Raw genomic sequence first — 17845 nt, 5'->3', positions numbered from 1 at the left:
TAATTAGAAGTGGAATTCCTTGTAAGTAGTTTTTAGGAGTGTATTGAAGTGATGTTTTTACTAAAAAATTAACTAACTGTTCAATAACATCAATTGTTTGTGGCGTTGCTAATAAAGTTACGTTGTAAAATTATTTAGTAAATACAATAAATAAATAAATAACATGATAGAAAAAAATGAAGAAAATACTGACAATGACAATCATCTTGACAGAATAAGATTAATAGCTAACAAAAGAACATTTTTGGAGAAACAATTTCTTCAGGTAATTTTTTCTGCATATATTTCATTTGATAATTATATTTATATAATTACTATTTTGAGGTTATGACCTCTGAACTGTTACTATTTAAATTATTGCATATAATTCAATTATTTGATAGAGTGTATTTTATTAATTCATTCATAATTTTATTTTTTTCTTTTTTCTTATTTTTAGCTTCATTCCTCATTTATGTATATACAAATGTTTTATCTCTTTAAAAACAATGATATTTATATAGAGTTACATCTTATTTTGTAAATATTTTACATTTTGTTAGTTAGTTGGTGTTACATGATAGGTGTCGTAATTAAAATAATGCAATTAATTTTGAGGTCCAAGAGGAAGTAAAAATATGTTTTGCTCAATTGGCACAAACAATGTATGCTAGAGAAAAGCAACTTCTACGACAATCAGAAGCAATTTATAGGCAACAAATATCTTTGGCTTTATCCAGTCAGGAAATTCTTCCTCCATCTATAGCAATATTAAATGACAGACATGCATTGGAAGAACAAATTAAACAATTTGGAAGAATAGAGCTCATAGGATCTAATACAACAGCTGTAACTGATCTAGAACCATATAAAATAGAAGAATATCAAGATATAAATAAAGATTATGTCTGCTTTGATAAATCTATCAAGAATACAGAAGTTATTCCTTCTAATACAAAAACTGAATTTTCTTGTATGACAGAAGATGAAGACATAGATGATGGTTCTACTGAAGTGAAATCGTCTAATATAATAAATTTATCAGGAAATTCCAGTCATATTTCTGATTTTCAAGAAAAGGATTCTGAAAAAAGTGTTAATCATTCTTCAAAGATAGATACAGAATCAAATAAAAATGACTTCAATCTTCAGACTACTGAAGATACCAATGACCAGGAAATTGCAAAAAATTATAGGAATTCAAGGAGTAATATCATAGAAGAACAACATAATTCTCATAGACACACAGAGCAAGTTCAACAGTGGTTGGATGAAATACTTCTAAAGACAGAAATAGAACCAACTATTCATGAAGTGGAAAAGTTACCTGAAATATCAGATGCTTATGTTTGTGCAAAGTTCCACTTAGAAACATGAAAATTGCATTTAGCTAAGCAACTTGTTCAGTGTATTGTTTTCACAATATATTTATCTTTAATTTTTCATAAAGTAGAAAATCTCAAATTGGGAACAATTTTTTACTATACTTGATTACTTTGTATTTCACCTTGAATCTCAGAATAATTCATTCGTTATAGCAATGTCCACTACGGCGAGTGCTCTATATACGTCAGGTCACAGTTATTTGAGGATTTTTTCCTTGATTAACGAAGCGACAGGCGAATTGACATATGATTTAAGTATAATCAAATGTCGTTTTGGTCGTTATCCATATATTAGGCGAGTATTTGGGTACTTGTACGCTACAGCGCCGTGGGATTGTTATATTCCTTCCCTGCTCTGTGTCATGCAGGTTTATACCATGTGAGCTCGTGTGGTGAGCCGGTTTTGCTGAGTGACGCTATAAGATCTGTGATGTTCTCGAGCGCGCGAATCTGCGGTTTAGGGGATAACGATGATCAAGCGATTCCAGTTAATCATAATCCAGTTAATCACCTGGTTGAGCATAAGTTAGGTGAGAGAAAAGAAAGGTTTGTGGTAGACTATGCTATGTTACAGCAGGATATTGCCGCTCTGCAACGAGCGTTTCCCGAATTAGACGTTGTAGTGACTGGCAAAGTAAACCATCCTCATGCTATGTCCGCTGCTTCGTGTGTTTGCAGTGAGGAAGAGGTATTGCGCAGTCTACATTATAACAGCTGTGTAAAAGGTACTCTTCGTGGTGATGAGGCATATATTGTTGACATTGGCGCTAATTACGTGCGTCATGTTAAGAAGGACCGATTTAACATCCATTGTTGTGTTCCGTGTGTTGACGTGCGTGGTTCTGCGCGTGAAACTGAGCGAGTCGCGATCATGCGTGCTATGTTACGAGAAGGGAAGATCGGTGAGAAAACCTTTCGAGATTATGTGCGACCTTCTAGTTTCCAGCGGCGATGTATGAAATTAGCCCAGGATTGTAATGTAAAGGCCGCGTATGGTATGGCGATTCATTCTCAGTACGATATTAAATTTGATGATTTAGCCAAGGCTTTTGATTCGCATAGGATTGAAATTTTTTGGAGTGTGGTTAACTTCGATGTACAGATTTTTTATAAACAACATGGTGTTATAACTGAACAACGTATACATTTTGTGAAGAAGAATGGTAGAATATATTTTTCTTTTGTAAATGATCCTTCATTGAATTACTCTCATAGTTTGGATGATTATATGCGTATCTTAACGGAGCAGGTGGTCGTGACGCCGAAGGGTCGTGTTTATTTTATTGAGAGGAAAAATATACGATGCGGTAATATATCTATTAAATTTACATACTGCAGTGTTCCACCTATGACGAAACAATTAAGCACGCATTTCGATTATTGGTCTGGAAATTCGAATGTCACGGTTATCGCGACCTGGGATTATTCTGATTCCTTTTTTGCAGAAAGTAAATTTAAAACTCGTGAGAATCCTGTTGTTAGTTTTACTCGGAAATATATTGAAATTGATAATAAGTTTTTTGATTTGTTATATGGTAATTGTTTACGTTCTGGTTTTAATTTAAATGAAATTTTTTCAGACGCGTTAACCTTTAACACTCGAATGACTATTAATGGAAATGATATTCGTACTCTGAATAGGGTACCTTCAACCGATTTGATGGATGTGATTGTAGCAGTGTATTGTATTGCGTATAGGGAGAGATACGCGATTGGAAAAAAGATTGAACGGTTTGTGAGTGATGAGAAGGAGAAGCGTGTCTTACGAAGGATTGGTTTTTCAGATGTTATGCGATGTTTGGCGCGTATGTTTATGTGTATCTCTGTTTTGGATGCGTTTAAGGAGTGTTGGAACCAGATGGTAGATTGTTTGTCTCAGACTAGGGCTCGGTCTTCTTTAGATGCAGAATTTTTTGAGAGCATCAAATGTATTGAGATAGAAGAGTTTGTTACTGTAGAGGGAAGATATGAAACTGAGAGTGAGATAGTGAATAGTGTAAATACTGACACTGTCGATGTGCAAATGCGTGAGGGTTTTCTCGACATTATTGTTAATTATACGCTATTATACACTATTGTAAGTACATGAGTAAGGAAGATGAAAATGTTATTAAAGAGAAGGATTTGCGCTTGGAAGTGGAAAAGAATGTTAATTTAATGCCTCGTGTAGAGAGGTACGAAGGTGATGAGGTCGCTGATGTGGAATTGGTGATGTCGAAGAAGAAGCGGAAAGAAAGTGTGTATAATTTTCATAAGGTTGTAGCAACTAGATCGTATGTCAGCTCTAAAGAATTAGCGAATGCGCGGAAGGAAGCTTTTACGAGTGCTGTGTTGAAGATGCCTGGTGATGGACATTGTTTGTTTTGGTCATTAGGATATTTCTTTGGGTTAATTGCTTTGGATGTGAGAAGGAAATTATGAGATTCGTGCACGGAAGAAGAAAAATCGGAAATGCCGTTTATAAATGTGTTCGATAGGTCTGATAGTGGTTCAGGGAAAACTAATTGCTTGCGTGTGTATTCTCGTGTGTTTAAATGTAATATGTGTGTTCATGGTGTGATTGATGGTAAGGCTTTTGTGACTGAGGCGTACTCGGATGGATGTAGGTATGACAAGACTGTTCATTTATTATGGACGGTTTTAGGAGAGAATGGTCATGTGGATGTAATATGTGAGAGTGAAACAGATGGGGATTCCCGGTTGTCAAAATTTTTGTTAGATAATGATTTGAATGTTTCGGCTAGTAAGTTGGATAATAATTAATTACAAGATGTTCTCTTTGGTAGCTAAAGATCAGTAATACTATTAGTAAATAAGTTCGTACTTTCATTAATATTGAGGGGCTACTAGTTATAAATATTTTTAATTATTAATTATAATTTTATCATTAATAAAGGAAGCAAAGGAATATTTTAATATTATTTTACATACATAACATACATAAATAGTGATATTAAAATAATGTCAAATATGTGGGTATGTTATTAATGTAACATTAATAAGAAAATAATTTTTTAGATTAATACTATTTATCAACTTATAATCAATATTTATAGTTATAATTTATATCTCTATCTACCAAATATTAAAATTAAATATTATTATTAAATATTTTATTAATTTATTATATATATAATTATGTTTTTATTAAAAATTTTGCAGAACATAACATGATATTTTTAGTTTAAAAATAATTAATATAAAATAAAATCAGTTTTCTAGCTAGATGGTAGCTCTATGTATATTCCTTAACTTTTTATTACTGATGCATATTATACCTCATGCAGTATTTCGTGTTTTTATGTACATCTACAAAATATTATTTACTTAGTACATATCAATAAATACAACCTTAGAATTTTAAAAACATTCAAGACGTGTTAATAAAAAGTATGTTTATATATGTGTCATTAAAATTTCATGTAATTTCATCTCTGTTTTATTAAAGTTATTTGTACAGTAATGTGTTTGTATTGCTTTTGAATTTGTTTGTAATAAACTATTGGGTAATTTAGTTTGATTATTGACAGTTAGTAGAAAAAATAATTGAGCACCGTTGTATAGTTTATTAATTACTAAACAAACAAATAAATACAGATAACCACCACCTTTTGTATGTACAGACGCCAGCGTAGTAGTGTTAATTGGGATTTCATGTCCAGCATCAGGATCATCTCTTCCAGGAACCGATTTGTTAACAGAAGATTTGCGACTAGGGTCGAATTTGGGTCATAAGAGAGAAAATGGATTGTAAAAATACCTCACTTGAAACCTCAATACAATAGGTTTAATCCATCATTTTAACGATACTTGATAGAAGACCCAATCTTCGAAGAAAGAGGGTACAAAAGCACTATCTTTGGTAAAAGCTATGGGTACACAGAGCTGTGAAAGAACTTGTTCATACATTTCTAGTGATTCTGGACAAGATGCTCCATTTCCCTAAAGAATAAAATAGAAGATTACTTATATAGATAAGTGTTGATTTTTATTGCAGAAATGTAAATTATTTAACATGTTTATACGTACATGAGTCATAAATTTTCCTGTAGACTTTAGAACTTTCATTGAAGAGTTTAAGATTAGTCTAATAAAATCCCATGCATCCCCATGTGGGGTTGGGCTAATTGGTATGTCTGTGAGATCACCGAAAACGTAATCAAATTGTCGGCCTTCCTCAATCATGTGTGCTAGAGTTTTTACACAATCTCCAACAATAATCTACAAGTTTTCAATCTTCCATAAAAAATTCTAGTAATTTTACTTGTAGCTGAAGAAATGAATCTTGCCTTTATAAAATTTACCTCATAATTTTCTCCCTTTCTTTTATCCAAACAGTTTCCACATATGCTTCTCATGTGTTGACTGCAGGCTTTTATTACAACATCATCAATCTAATAAAAGAAAATTAATTCTATTTGGTAAAGCAATTTACTAATACATGTAATAATACAACTTCTGCAATTTTAGTCTGTCATACCTCTAACATGGTTACGAATTTTGGTTTCTCCTTAAGCAATTCCCAAAGTAAACCACCATCTCCTCCTCCTAAAATAACTATTTCTTTCCCTGTGTAATTTTCTTTACCACGTTGCATCAAAGTTTCTGTATATATCAGATCTGCTTCAGATATATCTAAAAATTGCGAGATTTAATTTTAAGAATGTTCTGACTTTAAATATAATTTCAAATTGCTTTGAAAATATAGGATTTGCTCTTACTTTGTAATTCATCAAGAACCAATAGATTTCCCAGTGATTTTGAATGAACAATTTGTACTTTTTGATAGGGAGAACGTGCTTCAAAAACCAGTTTGTCAATGTCATATTCAAGTAGTCTGTCATCTTAAAAAAGGAAATAATTTTATTACCATACTGAAAACTTACAGAATATAAGTAATTGCATAAGAAAGCATTTAATAGATGCATGCAATGCAAAGCATAAATCTCGTAGAACAAAGATTCTTATATCAAAACTAAAATTAAAAAGAATGAAAATATTGAAGATTTAGGAGTGTCACATGTGGATTACTAAATTTATCATATTATTTATGTTTATTAGTCTCATGTATATTTGATATAGCATGTAAATTGAAGAAATAAAGAATACTGTTTACTTAACATATTTATAAAAATATAAAGTCCCACAAAATTATAGCTGTTAAAATCATTTAAGATCACAAAATTGATTTTTGATATTTGCTGTCTTTTTTTAAACAACTCATTATGTTTAGATATAAACTGTAACAAAGAAACTGATCAACCAAAGATAAAATAGTTTAAATGTGTTTTTTATTGAAGAAAGGAAATAAAAGATGTATATAGAAATGAAAATACTTGTTGGTAATAAATGAATAACAATTAAGTAATCGATATTACTTCCGCACGATGAATAATGAAAAGAATGATTAGTATAGGAAAGTAAATTACACAGAACCGAGGAAATGAATCGAAAGCATTTTTCGTTAACGACGCATGATGAAATGAAAAATCTTGCGGATAAAATGCTCCGCTTATACCGTAAACAGAATAATAAATAAAAAACTCACCGGCGGTAGGAAAGTATCTCTCAAAAGGTCCGCCGCGTTTAATCGGTGTAAGCGAGTGCGAACGCGTAGAGGCTACTGCCGCCTGCAACGCCGTCTCCAATTCTCTGGCCAACTAAAGGTGGCCGCGACAAGCGAACCGACGAATAAAAAAAAACAGAAACTATCTTGTTACACCAATCGTAACAACTCTCTTTTTTTACGTATGAATCAAGTCATTTTCCCTTTGCGGAAAAACTAAAAAGTAATACCGAGGGGGTGGGGCGGGAGGAAAATACACGTTGACCGGAAAAAAAGTAATCGACCGAAGCTGTTGTCTTTAGAGTGCAACGGAAACGATTCGCACATTTTTAAAGTGCTATAGATAAACTAATAGGAACTAATTGGGGAGTGGTTTCTACCTGATAGTGTCAGATAGAGGTCATATATGGTTCCTCGCCTTACTGGTGGCAGGCGCTTACTGCGTTGGCTGTTCAGAGCCATCGCAACGTCCGCTTCCAGGTATCGCCACTGCTACAAGGTCTTCTTTGTTATGCGTGTTTCTTCCGCATATAGTAAAATTTTTACTTATTTCTATAATACTATTCGTCAAACGAGATGATTTTACAATACGTTTATCTTGCAATTTTAGCGTTCAGCGGCAAAAATCGGCAAACGAAAAATCACGGTTTAACGAATGCAAAAATCTTCACGTTTTTCATATTGAACAAATCTTTTTGAGGACATCTTTAGCACAGTCATTATTATGATATATCATATGTAACAAGATGTACCTTGTAATGACCCCATGTTTGAGAGATACAAAAGCTGATTTTGTACTTGATATTCATGAGAGGCAATTAAATATTATGAAATTTGCAACTATGTATTGCAAAACAATTACTATAATTAATATAAAGGACTGTACCTCAAAATCCAAAAGTGCTTCTTCTTCATCTCTCTTATAATATTCAATGTTAACAGTGATTAAGCCTTCAGTATATCCTCGAACTGTAATTAGACTACCTTTGGGACCTGTATATAAAACTAAAAAGCTTCCATCAATGCTTGATTCAGTTAATGGCTTCAGACTATTAAAATGTTCTTGAAGGACATTAGCAATTGCTATTTTTAGATTGGATCGTTTCTCCACATCTACTATTACATTTGATGGTACTGTAAAGTCAAGAAGCACAGTGTGGGCAACCATTGTATAAAAACCTAAAATCATTTTTATTGCTTATTATTTATTTATTAATAGTTATTAATTGAATATTACACATAATTTAATATAAAATTTATTCAAGAAAGCTACATAAATAAAATATTAAATTAAAATGAGATATTCTGTAACTTAGTATTTATCATAGAATATACTTTTATCTCTTTTAATACACAACAAACTTAATTAATACCAAATATTAGAAAAAGATTTTTTAATACCTGTATATTAATATAAAATGACTGTAAAATGAAGAAAATCACAATTCCTGTACAAATCCTTAAATTGAATAAACATAAAAGAACTTGTAGAAAATATTTTAAATTCCTCCTGGAAAATAGAGAAGTTTTAAGGTTATACTACATCACGCATAGTAGAAAATAAGTTAAATTGCCTTAAACCAATAGTTCAATTATAAGTAATGAAATGATTAACTTCGTTAACAATATATAAGTAGGCCAATTTTTTTTTAAATAAGTTTCAATTGTTATAATATTAAAATCATTAAAATTATATTTCAAATCATTTTTTGTTGAAATAAAAATTTTGTAATTGCATCTAAAACTTCCTTACAACAACAAAGAGTTAATATTAACTTTTTAATATTAATAAGCAAACATTATATAAATTAATTTTTACATCTTATATTCATATTAATAATTAAATGAATGTAAGCTGCAAAAATTATGTGAAAATACTTAATATATATAAAATTACATGGTCAAGTAACCTAAGGGTAAAATTATATATATAATGACACAGAAATATAATTAATAGAACTCATGCCATTACTCTAAAATTTATTTGTAAAAAATAATACTTCTTAAATGAAACTCATTAGTTTTTATATATTTATATATAGGTATTTAAAAGTGTACATCACATGATTAGATAATACCATTAATCAAAACAGGAATTATACTCACAAATTACACTTACAATAATAACTCTCAATCACAAGACCAGTAATTTATACGATAAAAATGCTTTTGCAATACAGGTCGTTATATTACACTGTGTTCCAATCAGTGCTACCAATTGTTTATGTAGATAAACTTTTACACCGTTTCAAATCTGCACATTGAAATTTATAATATAATTTAACGAAAAGCTGAGATGGTATTAAAACATTTGCAATATTTTTAGTATAAATCTAATATTTTATAAAATTATGTGTTACAGTTATAGAAATACAGATCCTGAAACAAATCAATGGTTTTCCCTCACTCTGCAATTTAGAGAATTTTAGGAATTTCTCAAAATTTACCAATTGAAATTCAAATTGACAGAATTAAAATGTTACGTTCTATTTAGTTGCCGACGAGAAGGTAGCGTTAACTGACGTTTAATACAACTGGCAATAAGTTGCAGTTTCTGCTAACCTGCTATGTGCTATACTGGCATGGGAGAGGATTAAAGTTGTTCAAAAAGTAAATTAACAATATGTAATGATTTATTCAAATCTTACTCGATTTCGATATTGACAATTGTCTGACAGACTGACGGATATAAAATTCTTCTGTTGACTAAATGATAACTAAGTCTTCGAATGGTAATTATTCGGTTGACGAACGGTAATTAATTATAATATTTGATAGACGAATGGTAACTAATATACTCGATAGACGAAAGGTAAATATTCTTACTGATTTCTCTGAGTCGCTACACTTATTTATATCTGTCGGAGACGAAAAAATGTCGTTTGAAAATGTTTGAATGTTTGTTTATAATGTCGTTTGAAAATGTTTGAATGTTTGTTTATGTCAAAAAAAATATTAATTTATTCATTTATATTACAAAGTATTACATTTATATTATAAAGCATATATGTATACTTTAGTAAAATAGTAATATTTTAATCACTGGCATTATCAGCCTGGTTATCATCTTCTCTTCCACTTTCTGAGGCGCTCCTAGAATTCGATTCTTCATCTGAATCTTTGAGAACCTTTCCTTTGATATTTTTTTTTGGTCTCAATGTTTCGAAGTCTGAACCTTCTTCATCTGATGAATATATATTTGATGCTAAAAATATAAAAATAAACAAGTACTTTTTAATCAATGTCTTTTAAGTAATTTATTTATTTTATTTAAGTAAGTCAAGTATAACTTACCTTTAACAGGAATATTCAGTCCTTTCTTATATTTATTCTTAATTGCTGCAAGAGAAATAGCACCCTCGTCATCTGAACCATCATCATGATAAGCATCAGCTCCATATCCACCAACAGATCTTCCAGTAGTTCCTCTACCTGCAGTACTTTTCTTTGTTTTACTTTGAACTCGCATTGCCATTCGCAATTTCTCTTCCTCTTTCTGTATAATAATAGACCTAAGTGCTGTGTTATACACAAATTTCATGATAAAATGGAATTAAACAAACATAATTTACCTTAATCATTTCATATCTATTTTGATCTGGATTGGTTCCTACTTGAGATAATACTTTTATACCAGAAGTTTTTTGTGATCTATCTGCTAAAGACATTGTCATTTTTCTATGAGTGAAGGATTCTGTAGAATGTGGACGGAATGTCAATTTTGTTCTAAACACTGCTTGTCCTTGAAGACCAGTTCCTTGTCGAATATAGAGGTGATTATGATCACCCTGAAGTGGTTGTTTATATACATCAAAAATCTCAGAGCCAAGGTGTAGAGACATGCTGCCATCAGACCATTTTACAAACCTGGCATTACTTTCTTTGATAACTTTACCCTGTTCATCAAAAGTTTCTTTCCAACGAAGAGTATTTTCTACTTTTAATTTCAACCTGGCTCGACCTTCTTCATCTAAAGTTTCTTCTTCATCAATTTCATCTTCATATGTTTCTGTATCAAATGGTCGTGTTTCTACTGAAAGGAAATTTGGAAGTTTTACAAAATGTATTTCACGACCTAAATCTGTACTGATTTTTGGGATTTCTACATCAATTCTTGTCTCTGGTGGAGGTTCTGGTTCTTCTTCTTTTTCTTTATCTACATCCTAAAAATAATGAATTGTAAATATCTTTTGCTTGTGAAGAATCTTTTAATTATAAATAACTTATTTTATATATACATCTTCAATAACAGCCTGACTAGGGCCTTCACCACCACTATCAGATCTCTCTGGGCTTCTACTTCTGCTCCTACTTTTACTTCTGCTTCTGCTTCTACTTCTGCTTCTACTTCTACTTCTACTCCTACTTCTGCTTCTGCTTCTGCTTCTGCTTCTGCTTGTACTTCTACTTCTACTTTTGCTCTTTTCTTTCTTCTCATCTTCTTTGTCCTTTTCATCATCTGTACTAATATCACTAGCATCTCCGAAAAGGGCATCTGCTGTTGGAGCTAAAGTTTGTTTATCTCCTGCCTCACTTTCTGAATCAGAATCTATTAGCGGTTTTGACTTTTTTGTTTCATTGTCTGCTTCTGAAGCAGAACCACTATTATTTTCTTTAGGAGCTGGGCTTGCTTCTCCATCACTATCACTTGATTTTACACTGTCTGCAATGTAATAATGTATATAAACAGTATTTAATTTATTTATTAAATCTTAATTCTAAATACATTGATTGTTTATCCTTTGTAATTGACAAACCTCTTGTTTTCAACGATTTTTCAGATTCATTGTCATCTTTATTTTCTTCAGAACTTTCTGAAGAACTTTGCTCAGAATCTATCGGTTTATTTTTTTCGGACTCAGGAGAATTTATCATTTTAAAAATGTTAATATCATTAGCAAAGAAGGTTAAAACTATAAGTAAGTACTTATTTACTGTTCGTCAGTCAGAAGATGTCAGAATCGTACTAATAGTAACACATCATAGTAGACTGTAAAGACAGTCACAAATTTAGTAACTCTCATGATGGGGATGAGGCGCTCTAATGTCACAGATGCGCTTTACAAGTCGGCCGCTTATTGTAGAACGCTGCAATCGCAATTTATGTCAAACAATGATAAACAGTAAAGTGTTTTTATTAACATCATTTATTATATTAATATAATAATTAATTGTTCTATAATATCTTTATTTAAAAAACGTAAAAAATAAATTTGTATATTTGAATAAATAAAAAAATGCATATTTTTATATGTATTAAATATTTTTAACACAGAGATGAAACTTTACAAATGCTTGGAACTACAATTGAAATAGAAAATTGCGTTTTCCAAAAAGCAAAATGTTATTCTTTTCATTTTTGTTTATTACTCTTAATTATCTATGTAAAAAGTAAATAATATATTAAATATTTCAAGTGATAAATTGTTAATTATTTTAATTAATAACAAGTTCGTCTTTTTCCAGAAAGAATGTCGACGTTTTACGGTCAGACTAATTCTACATGTCACAGACTTAAGTAATGTATATCCATACATACATTTATTTGAATTTATATAAATTGAAGTTATATAATTAACTCTTCTAATATATTAACTCCTATAATATATTATACTTCTTCCAAATTCTAAAATATCGATGCGTGGTCGCCCTGCATGTTATAAATGCAACTTGTGTAATTGATTAATTGTACATTCATTTTTTTAAAAAAGTATCTCAATTTAATGTAACAATATTTATTTACACATATTATTTTTATATTTCTTTATATAATATTTCTTTAGACATACTATTATTTTTCGGACGTGTCCATTTTTTGATAACTAAAATAGATATATAGGGTGAGACGGTAATCATAGAACAACCGGACAGAGGATGATTCTACGTGAAAAAATATGTCGAAGATATGCAGTAAAATTTTTTCATATGTCGCTTTTTTTGAAACATTTGAGTTTAAAAATTCGTCAAATATACTTTAACTTGGCTAAGTACCAACTAGGTATGAATAAACATTGAGCACGAGGTTATTAGTTAATATACATATGAAAATAAGTCAAAAATATTCAATAATATTTTTCTATTCATTGTAAAATCTCATTTTCAAGAAACTAAAGTTTAAACATGTTTAATTACGAAATAGTTTGATACACGCGCATGATATCTCAATTTCAATAATCATTTTCAAATCTATTTTCCTCGAAAAAACGTAAGTATCTTATGAAAAAATATTATTTTATTCTTTTCGATTTATTTTCACATATAGTTTAAACTTCTGTCGATTATTTATTCTTGTCCAGTCTGGAATTAGGCAAATTTATATATCCTTGTCAAATTCTTAAATTCGATTTTCTCGGAAACAAAATCTCGGATGAAAAAATATTATACTACATCTTTTTCTTACTTTTTCACATAGACCCACTATTTTCTGATTTCACTGGGTGTAGGCTGATATTATTAGAGTGGAAATTGTAGTACTATGAAGAAGCAAAATTTTTAAGTGATAGAGGCGCCACCATGCATTCATATATTCATATATATTATATGTATATTTTATGACAGTACTATAGCTGTTTACATTATGATATTACTTATAGTGTAAGTGTTCAATTATTGATTGTGCTTGCAAGTGATTCTTGAACTTACATATATTGTTTTTCATTGTTTATTAAAATGTTAGACGAAAATAAATTTTAAACAAATAAACTGCAAGTGTGCAAGTAAGCACAAGGTAAATGTTGCCAAGTACACATTTTTTAAAACATTTCTTATTACTTTATGAAAATAAGTGAACAAATTAAACAAATTCTATCTTTATTTTAACAAATTTATTTTGGATCCATAATTTACAGATGTTTGTAGTGATTGTACAAAGTAGAAGATCTTATTGTTCAATATAATAAACGTATATAAAATAAATGTATAAAATCATATATATACTATCAATTAAATTTATTCATTATTGTCATTTAAAAATGTTGGGTTATCATATACAGGCCCTTTTGAATTTTTATTTTTTGGATATATTTCTTTCTCATTAGCTGCATTATTTTGAGACTGCAACTCATGTTCTGCTAAAATATTTGAACGATGTTGTTCAAAAGCTTCTAATACACCTTTTGGTGTGTTTAAAGATATTGTTTTTCTAAATCCTGAAATAATACATTTAATATAAGATTATTTTAAAGCATAATTATTATTTTTGTTATATTTTATCATTATAATAATATTATATATCATAAAATATTACTTTTAAATATTATTATTAAAATATAATTTATTAAATATGTTATACTAAAATTAAATACCAGATATATCAGGGTTCCTTAATTTTATATTGAAAACTACTTCAAAGTTGGAAGGTCGCTTCGTAGGATTTTGAGATTCTTCCGCCAATTCTCTAACAGTTTTATGTTTTCTTGAAGAGGTTTCAGACCTATTATTATGTATTGTTTGATATTCTACTGTACTTTGGAGACCATCAGCTATATTTTTTGCATGAGTACTAGTAACTAATTCATTTGGTAAATTTTCTTTCTGGAAAGAAATATGAAAGTTAAATCAATTAAATTAAATTATATTTGACAATAATTCTTTTTTATAATATTACCTTGTTAAAGCATGCTAAACTCAATTTCACATTAGCAAGCACATGGATAAACGTAGTGAATCTATGACTTAACATAGCTAAGAATTGGATGAACAAAATGAAAACAAATGCAATAATAAAGAGACATCCAATTGGTTCCAAATGCATATAGTTTCTGAGTATATGTATCTGAAAAATTTGTTCATTTATAATGAGATTAAAATCAGTCAGAAATGATATTCATAGCACATTGAGAACATAAGACTTACTTCATGTGTGTCATTAATAAAAGTAATGTTATATTTAACAGCAAATGGCCATTGGACATGCAAAACATCTTTGTTTATTTGCAACAAGAATATTGCCACTATAAATAATGTATTTATCATAAAAAATTTGAAAAGACATTTATTACGTATGTCTATTAACCCCTCTGAAATTTTTTGCTGCAACAAAATTTAATTTTCCATAAAAGTTTTTATTAATTTTTCAATTTTAATTATTTATTTTCTTGTAAAAATCATACTTACCTGCCTTTCCACATCAATTTCAATAGGATGTAAATATTTTTTAATTAATTGCCTCCAAAATTCTTCTTCTGCATATGATAGAAAATCTATTTTTCCATTTTTCAAATGTTCATCTTGTATCCAATAAGGATTTATTACGTAATTTGGATCTTCTTGATTGTTATTAGTAAAGGTACATTCTGAAGTTTCTGATTCTGTATCTGTGTTTAAATGTTCAGACACTTCTAATTTTACTTCATCGTATATTTTACTTTGATCGTTGCTTTTTTCTTCTATATTGCCTTTTAATATGTTATTGAGCTCTAAGGTACTAAAAATTTTAGTAAATTTAAATATAATATATTTATTATAGCATTTCTGAGTTTTCATTAGTTTAATACCTTTCTATATGCTTTAAACGAATATTAATTTCATTTATAGAATTATAGATAAATTCTAAGTATTCTTCTGATTTCTTCGAATTTTTATGAGTATAAAATCTACATTTACACAAATTGTGTAAAAAAGATTTCAGGCATTTATTAGCAACAGTTCCCTCTTGTTCAGATTTCTTTAGCTTCCTATTTTGTTGTTCTAATGCCTATAAAAATTATAATTCATAATGTATGAGAAGCAATACTAAAATAATTTACTAAATTAATTTACTAGTAACTAATACTAAGATAATTTTTTTTATAAAGTTATACTTGTCTGTGCAATTTGGATTCTCTGGTCCCCCATGTAATATTATGTAGATTGAAGATGGAAAAAATAATGAGTAACATGTACATAGATGGCACAGTAATATAATAAATGATTGCGTAAGGTAAACATGATAGTTCCTGAGGATGCAAAAAACCTGTTGCTACGAACTGACCGATTACAATAAGAAATAAAAGAGCATTGGGTGCAAGGAGTCCATCTGCTGCTATTTGTAATACTATGCCAATTAATACAATCATCATTACTACACCATATAAGACAGAAATAGTTTCTGCTGCTATAAGCTGTAATAACATTAATAAAAACTTGTAAATTAATTCTATTAATAATTATCAGTTTTAAATTGGTTATATTTACATTGTATATGGATAATTTAGATTATTACCTGTTTGTGTACATCACCAAAAAAACTGATTAAAGCAAAAATGACAATTGGAATTGAATTACACCAGAAACTTATCCAATTATTTAATTCAAAGGAAGTTACAAATGCCCCAACCATCATTAAGTAAATGAAAGATGGCCCTATAATTGTACTACCTACATAAAGTAATATAATAAATAAATAAATAATAGATATACATATATATTTTTAATACATAATATATGAATAACTATTTCTGCATTTATTAATTATACATATTTATAGAACCAAATTACCTGTTAAAATCCATTGGTAAGTTACATAAAGCCATGAAATATTATTATTTAGTTTCCTGGTTTCCCTTGATGTATTTAGTAAATCAAAAATGTTAGCCATGGTTGATGGAATCCATCGCCGACGTTGAATATAAAACTCTTCAAATGATTCTGGAGCATGTGTATAAGCGTCACTAGCTGCACAATATTCCACCTAATTGAATGAAACAAATGAAGAAAGGTATTTATAATAAATTAATAAAGCATTTTTTAAATCTAATTCCTTATTTTTTAGAAAAATAATTAATTTTTTTTAAATTATGATTTGAAGTATAATGTAGGTATAAATATACATTTTCTTACTTTACAACCAGCTTGTAAAATTAGTGTACAAAGCCATCGATCTTCTCCTTGATCATACTGAATATAATGTTTTGGTTCAGTTGACCTTATTGCATATTTAGCTATAACATTATGTTGCATTAAAGCTTTTGCTCTGAACAGAGAAAAACAACCTGGACTGCAAAGAACAGAGCCTATTGTGTGTTCTGTTGACTTCTGAAGCCAATGCCCAATAGCATATTCAAATTTCTGCAACCAAATCATGGGACCTACATATGAAAATATATTTTTAAAACTATATTACAAAATACTTTAATTTATTAATTTTTAATAAATTTTAAAATAAATTTAGGAGAAATAAGAATATATTTCATATGTTAAATTTTTATGTCAAACTTAGATATCTATGGAGGTACCTTTTCCTATGGGATGTATTCTTCCACAAGCTGCACCTAATTCCTTATTTTTCTTCATCAAATCTAGCAATGCTTTAACAGCTGTTGGTCGAAAATCAACATCTCCATCTAGTGTTAGAATGTAAGTATTTTCTGCTATTAATTCTTTAGTGTCAAAATCTGTTGATGAGTTCATGAAACAATAACCAAGAAGATAATACATATACATGACCTAAAATATATCAGTAATTAGTACAAAATAAAAAGATATAATTTATGTATTTAAGAAAGAACCTATTTGAATTAAATTTATAGAAATATAATTTTGTCTCATATTAAAAGTAATATGATTAAGTACACCTGACTCCATCGTTTTCTGTGTCTGATTTTATTTTTATCTTTAAGATGTACTGTTAAACGTGTTTTTCCTGGTAAATTCCAAACTAGTTGACCACCATAAGGAGTTGGATATTTAGTTGGTGGTAAATCAAGTATACCAAGATTTTTTATGTTTTCCTGCATTGATTCCACAAATGTTGCTACATATTCATTTATGCATACTTCACTATCTTTATGGTTACAAGATCCAATACAACCATGCATACAACAAAATGCATCATCAAACATTACATGTGCTGAAACAGTTCATATGTCATTTTTATTTAATACTTTAAAGATTTTAATTGAAATATACTACATGTCTTGCATAATTAATTATAAGT

General features: G+C 29.3%; 4 protein-coding genes and 1 long non-coding RNA gene across 12 annotated transcripts in view; 2 read left to right on the top strand and 3 right to left on the bottom strand.

The window, feature by feature from the left end:
- The first annotated feature begins 27 nt into the window (after window positions 1–27).
- On the top strand, window positions 28–2555 carry LOC126869750 (uncharacterized). Its single transcript, XM_050626686.1, has 2 exons — window positions 28–265; window positions 598–2555. Exons 1-2 carry the CDS (start codon window positions 164–166, stop codon window positions 1354–1356), a joined length of 861 nt encoding a protein of 286 aa, XP_050482643.1. The 5' UTR covers window positions 28–163; the 3' UTR covers window positions 1357–2555.
- Window positions 2556–4915: 2360 nt separating this feature from the next.
- Window positions 4916–9198, bottom strand: LOC126869744 (spermine synthase). 5 transcript variants are annotated; one of them, XM_050626667.1, is made up of 9 exons: window positions 9050–9198; window positions 8332–8440; window positions 7817–8109; window positions 7311–7422; window positions 6086–6208; window positions 5845–5999; window positions 5654–5758; window positions 5394–5585; window positions 4916–5306 (listed from the first exon to the last, which is right to left on the bottom strand). In XM_050626667.1, the coding sequence occupies exons 3-9, from the start codon at window positions 8096–8098 to the stop codon at window positions 5160–5162; spliced, it is 1116 nt and encodes a 371-aa protein (XP_050482624.1). In that variant the 5' UTR covers window positions 8099–8109; window positions 8332–8440; window positions 9050–9198; the 3' UTR covers window positions 4916–5159. The 5 variants fall into 5 exon arrangements, with proteins under 5 accessions (XP_050482624.1, XP_050482626.1, XP_050482622.1 ...); XM_050626669.1 differs by having other exon boundaries at window positions 5669–5758; XM_050626665.1 differs by lacking the exon at window positions 7311–7422 and adding an exon at window positions 6913–7024.
- A 463-nt stretch (window positions 9199–9661) lies between these two features.
- On the top strand, window positions 9662–13859 carry LOC126869763 (uncharacterized). The gene is made up of 2 exons (XR_007690988.1): window positions 9662–9742; window positions 12397–13859. It is a non-coding gene; the product is annotated as an uncharacterized LOC126869763 (long non-coding RNA).
- LOC126869736 (another transcription unit protein) lies at window positions 9864–11911 on the bottom strand. The gene is made up of 5 exons (XM_050626648.1): window positions 11688–11911; window positions 11169–11593; window positions 10503–11093; window positions 10225–10426; window positions 9864–10135 (listed from the first exon to the last, which is right to left on the bottom strand). Exons 1-5 carry the CDS (start codon window positions 11803–11805, stop codon window positions 9966–9968), a joined length of 1506 nt encoding a protein of 501 aa, XP_050482605.1. The 5' UTR covers window positions 11806–11911; the 3' UTR covers window positions 9864–9965.
- LOC126869719 (chitin synthase chs-2-like) overlaps window positions 13740–17845 on the bottom strand; it is a 7635-nt gene continuing 3529 nt past the window's right edge. For all 4 annotated transcript variants that reach the window (XM_050626601.1, XM_050626602.1, XM_050626600.1 and 1 more), the window contains 12 exons: window positions 17484–17758; window positions 17145–17355; window positions 16750–16997; window positions 16408–16600; window positions 16133–16287; window positions 15732–16031; window positions 15426–15625; window positions 15046–15355; window positions 14785–14961; window positions 14537–14704; window positions 14235–14463; window positions 13740–14078 (listed from right to left, as the gene is read on the bottom strand). In XM_050626601.1, coding sequence (XP_050482558.1) covers window positions 13879–14078; window positions 14235–14463; window positions 14537–14704; window positions 14785–14961; window positions 15046–15355; window positions 15426–15625; window positions 15732–16031; window positions 16133–16287; window positions 16408–16600; window positions 16750–16997; window positions 17145–17355; window positions 17484–17758 — 2666 coding nt within the window. In that variant the 3' untranslated portion in view covers window positions 13740–13878. The remainder of the gene's footprint in view (window positions 14079–14234; window positions 14464–14536; window positions 14705–14784; window positions 14962–15045; window positions 15356–15425; window positions 15626–15731; window positions 16032–16132; window positions 16288–16407; window positions 16601–16749; window positions 16998–17144; window positions 17356–17483; window positions 17759–17845) is intronic.

This window comes from Bombus huntii, chromosome 9 (genome assembly GCF_024542735.1).
Source record: "Bombus huntii isolate Logan2020A chromosome 9, iyBomHunt1.1, whole genome shotgun sequence".
Taxonomy (NCBI): Eukaryota; Metazoa; Arthropoda; class Insecta; order Hymenoptera; family Apidae; genus Bombus; species Bombus huntii.
This window is presented reverse-complemented; position numbering and strand designations above follow the sequence as displayed.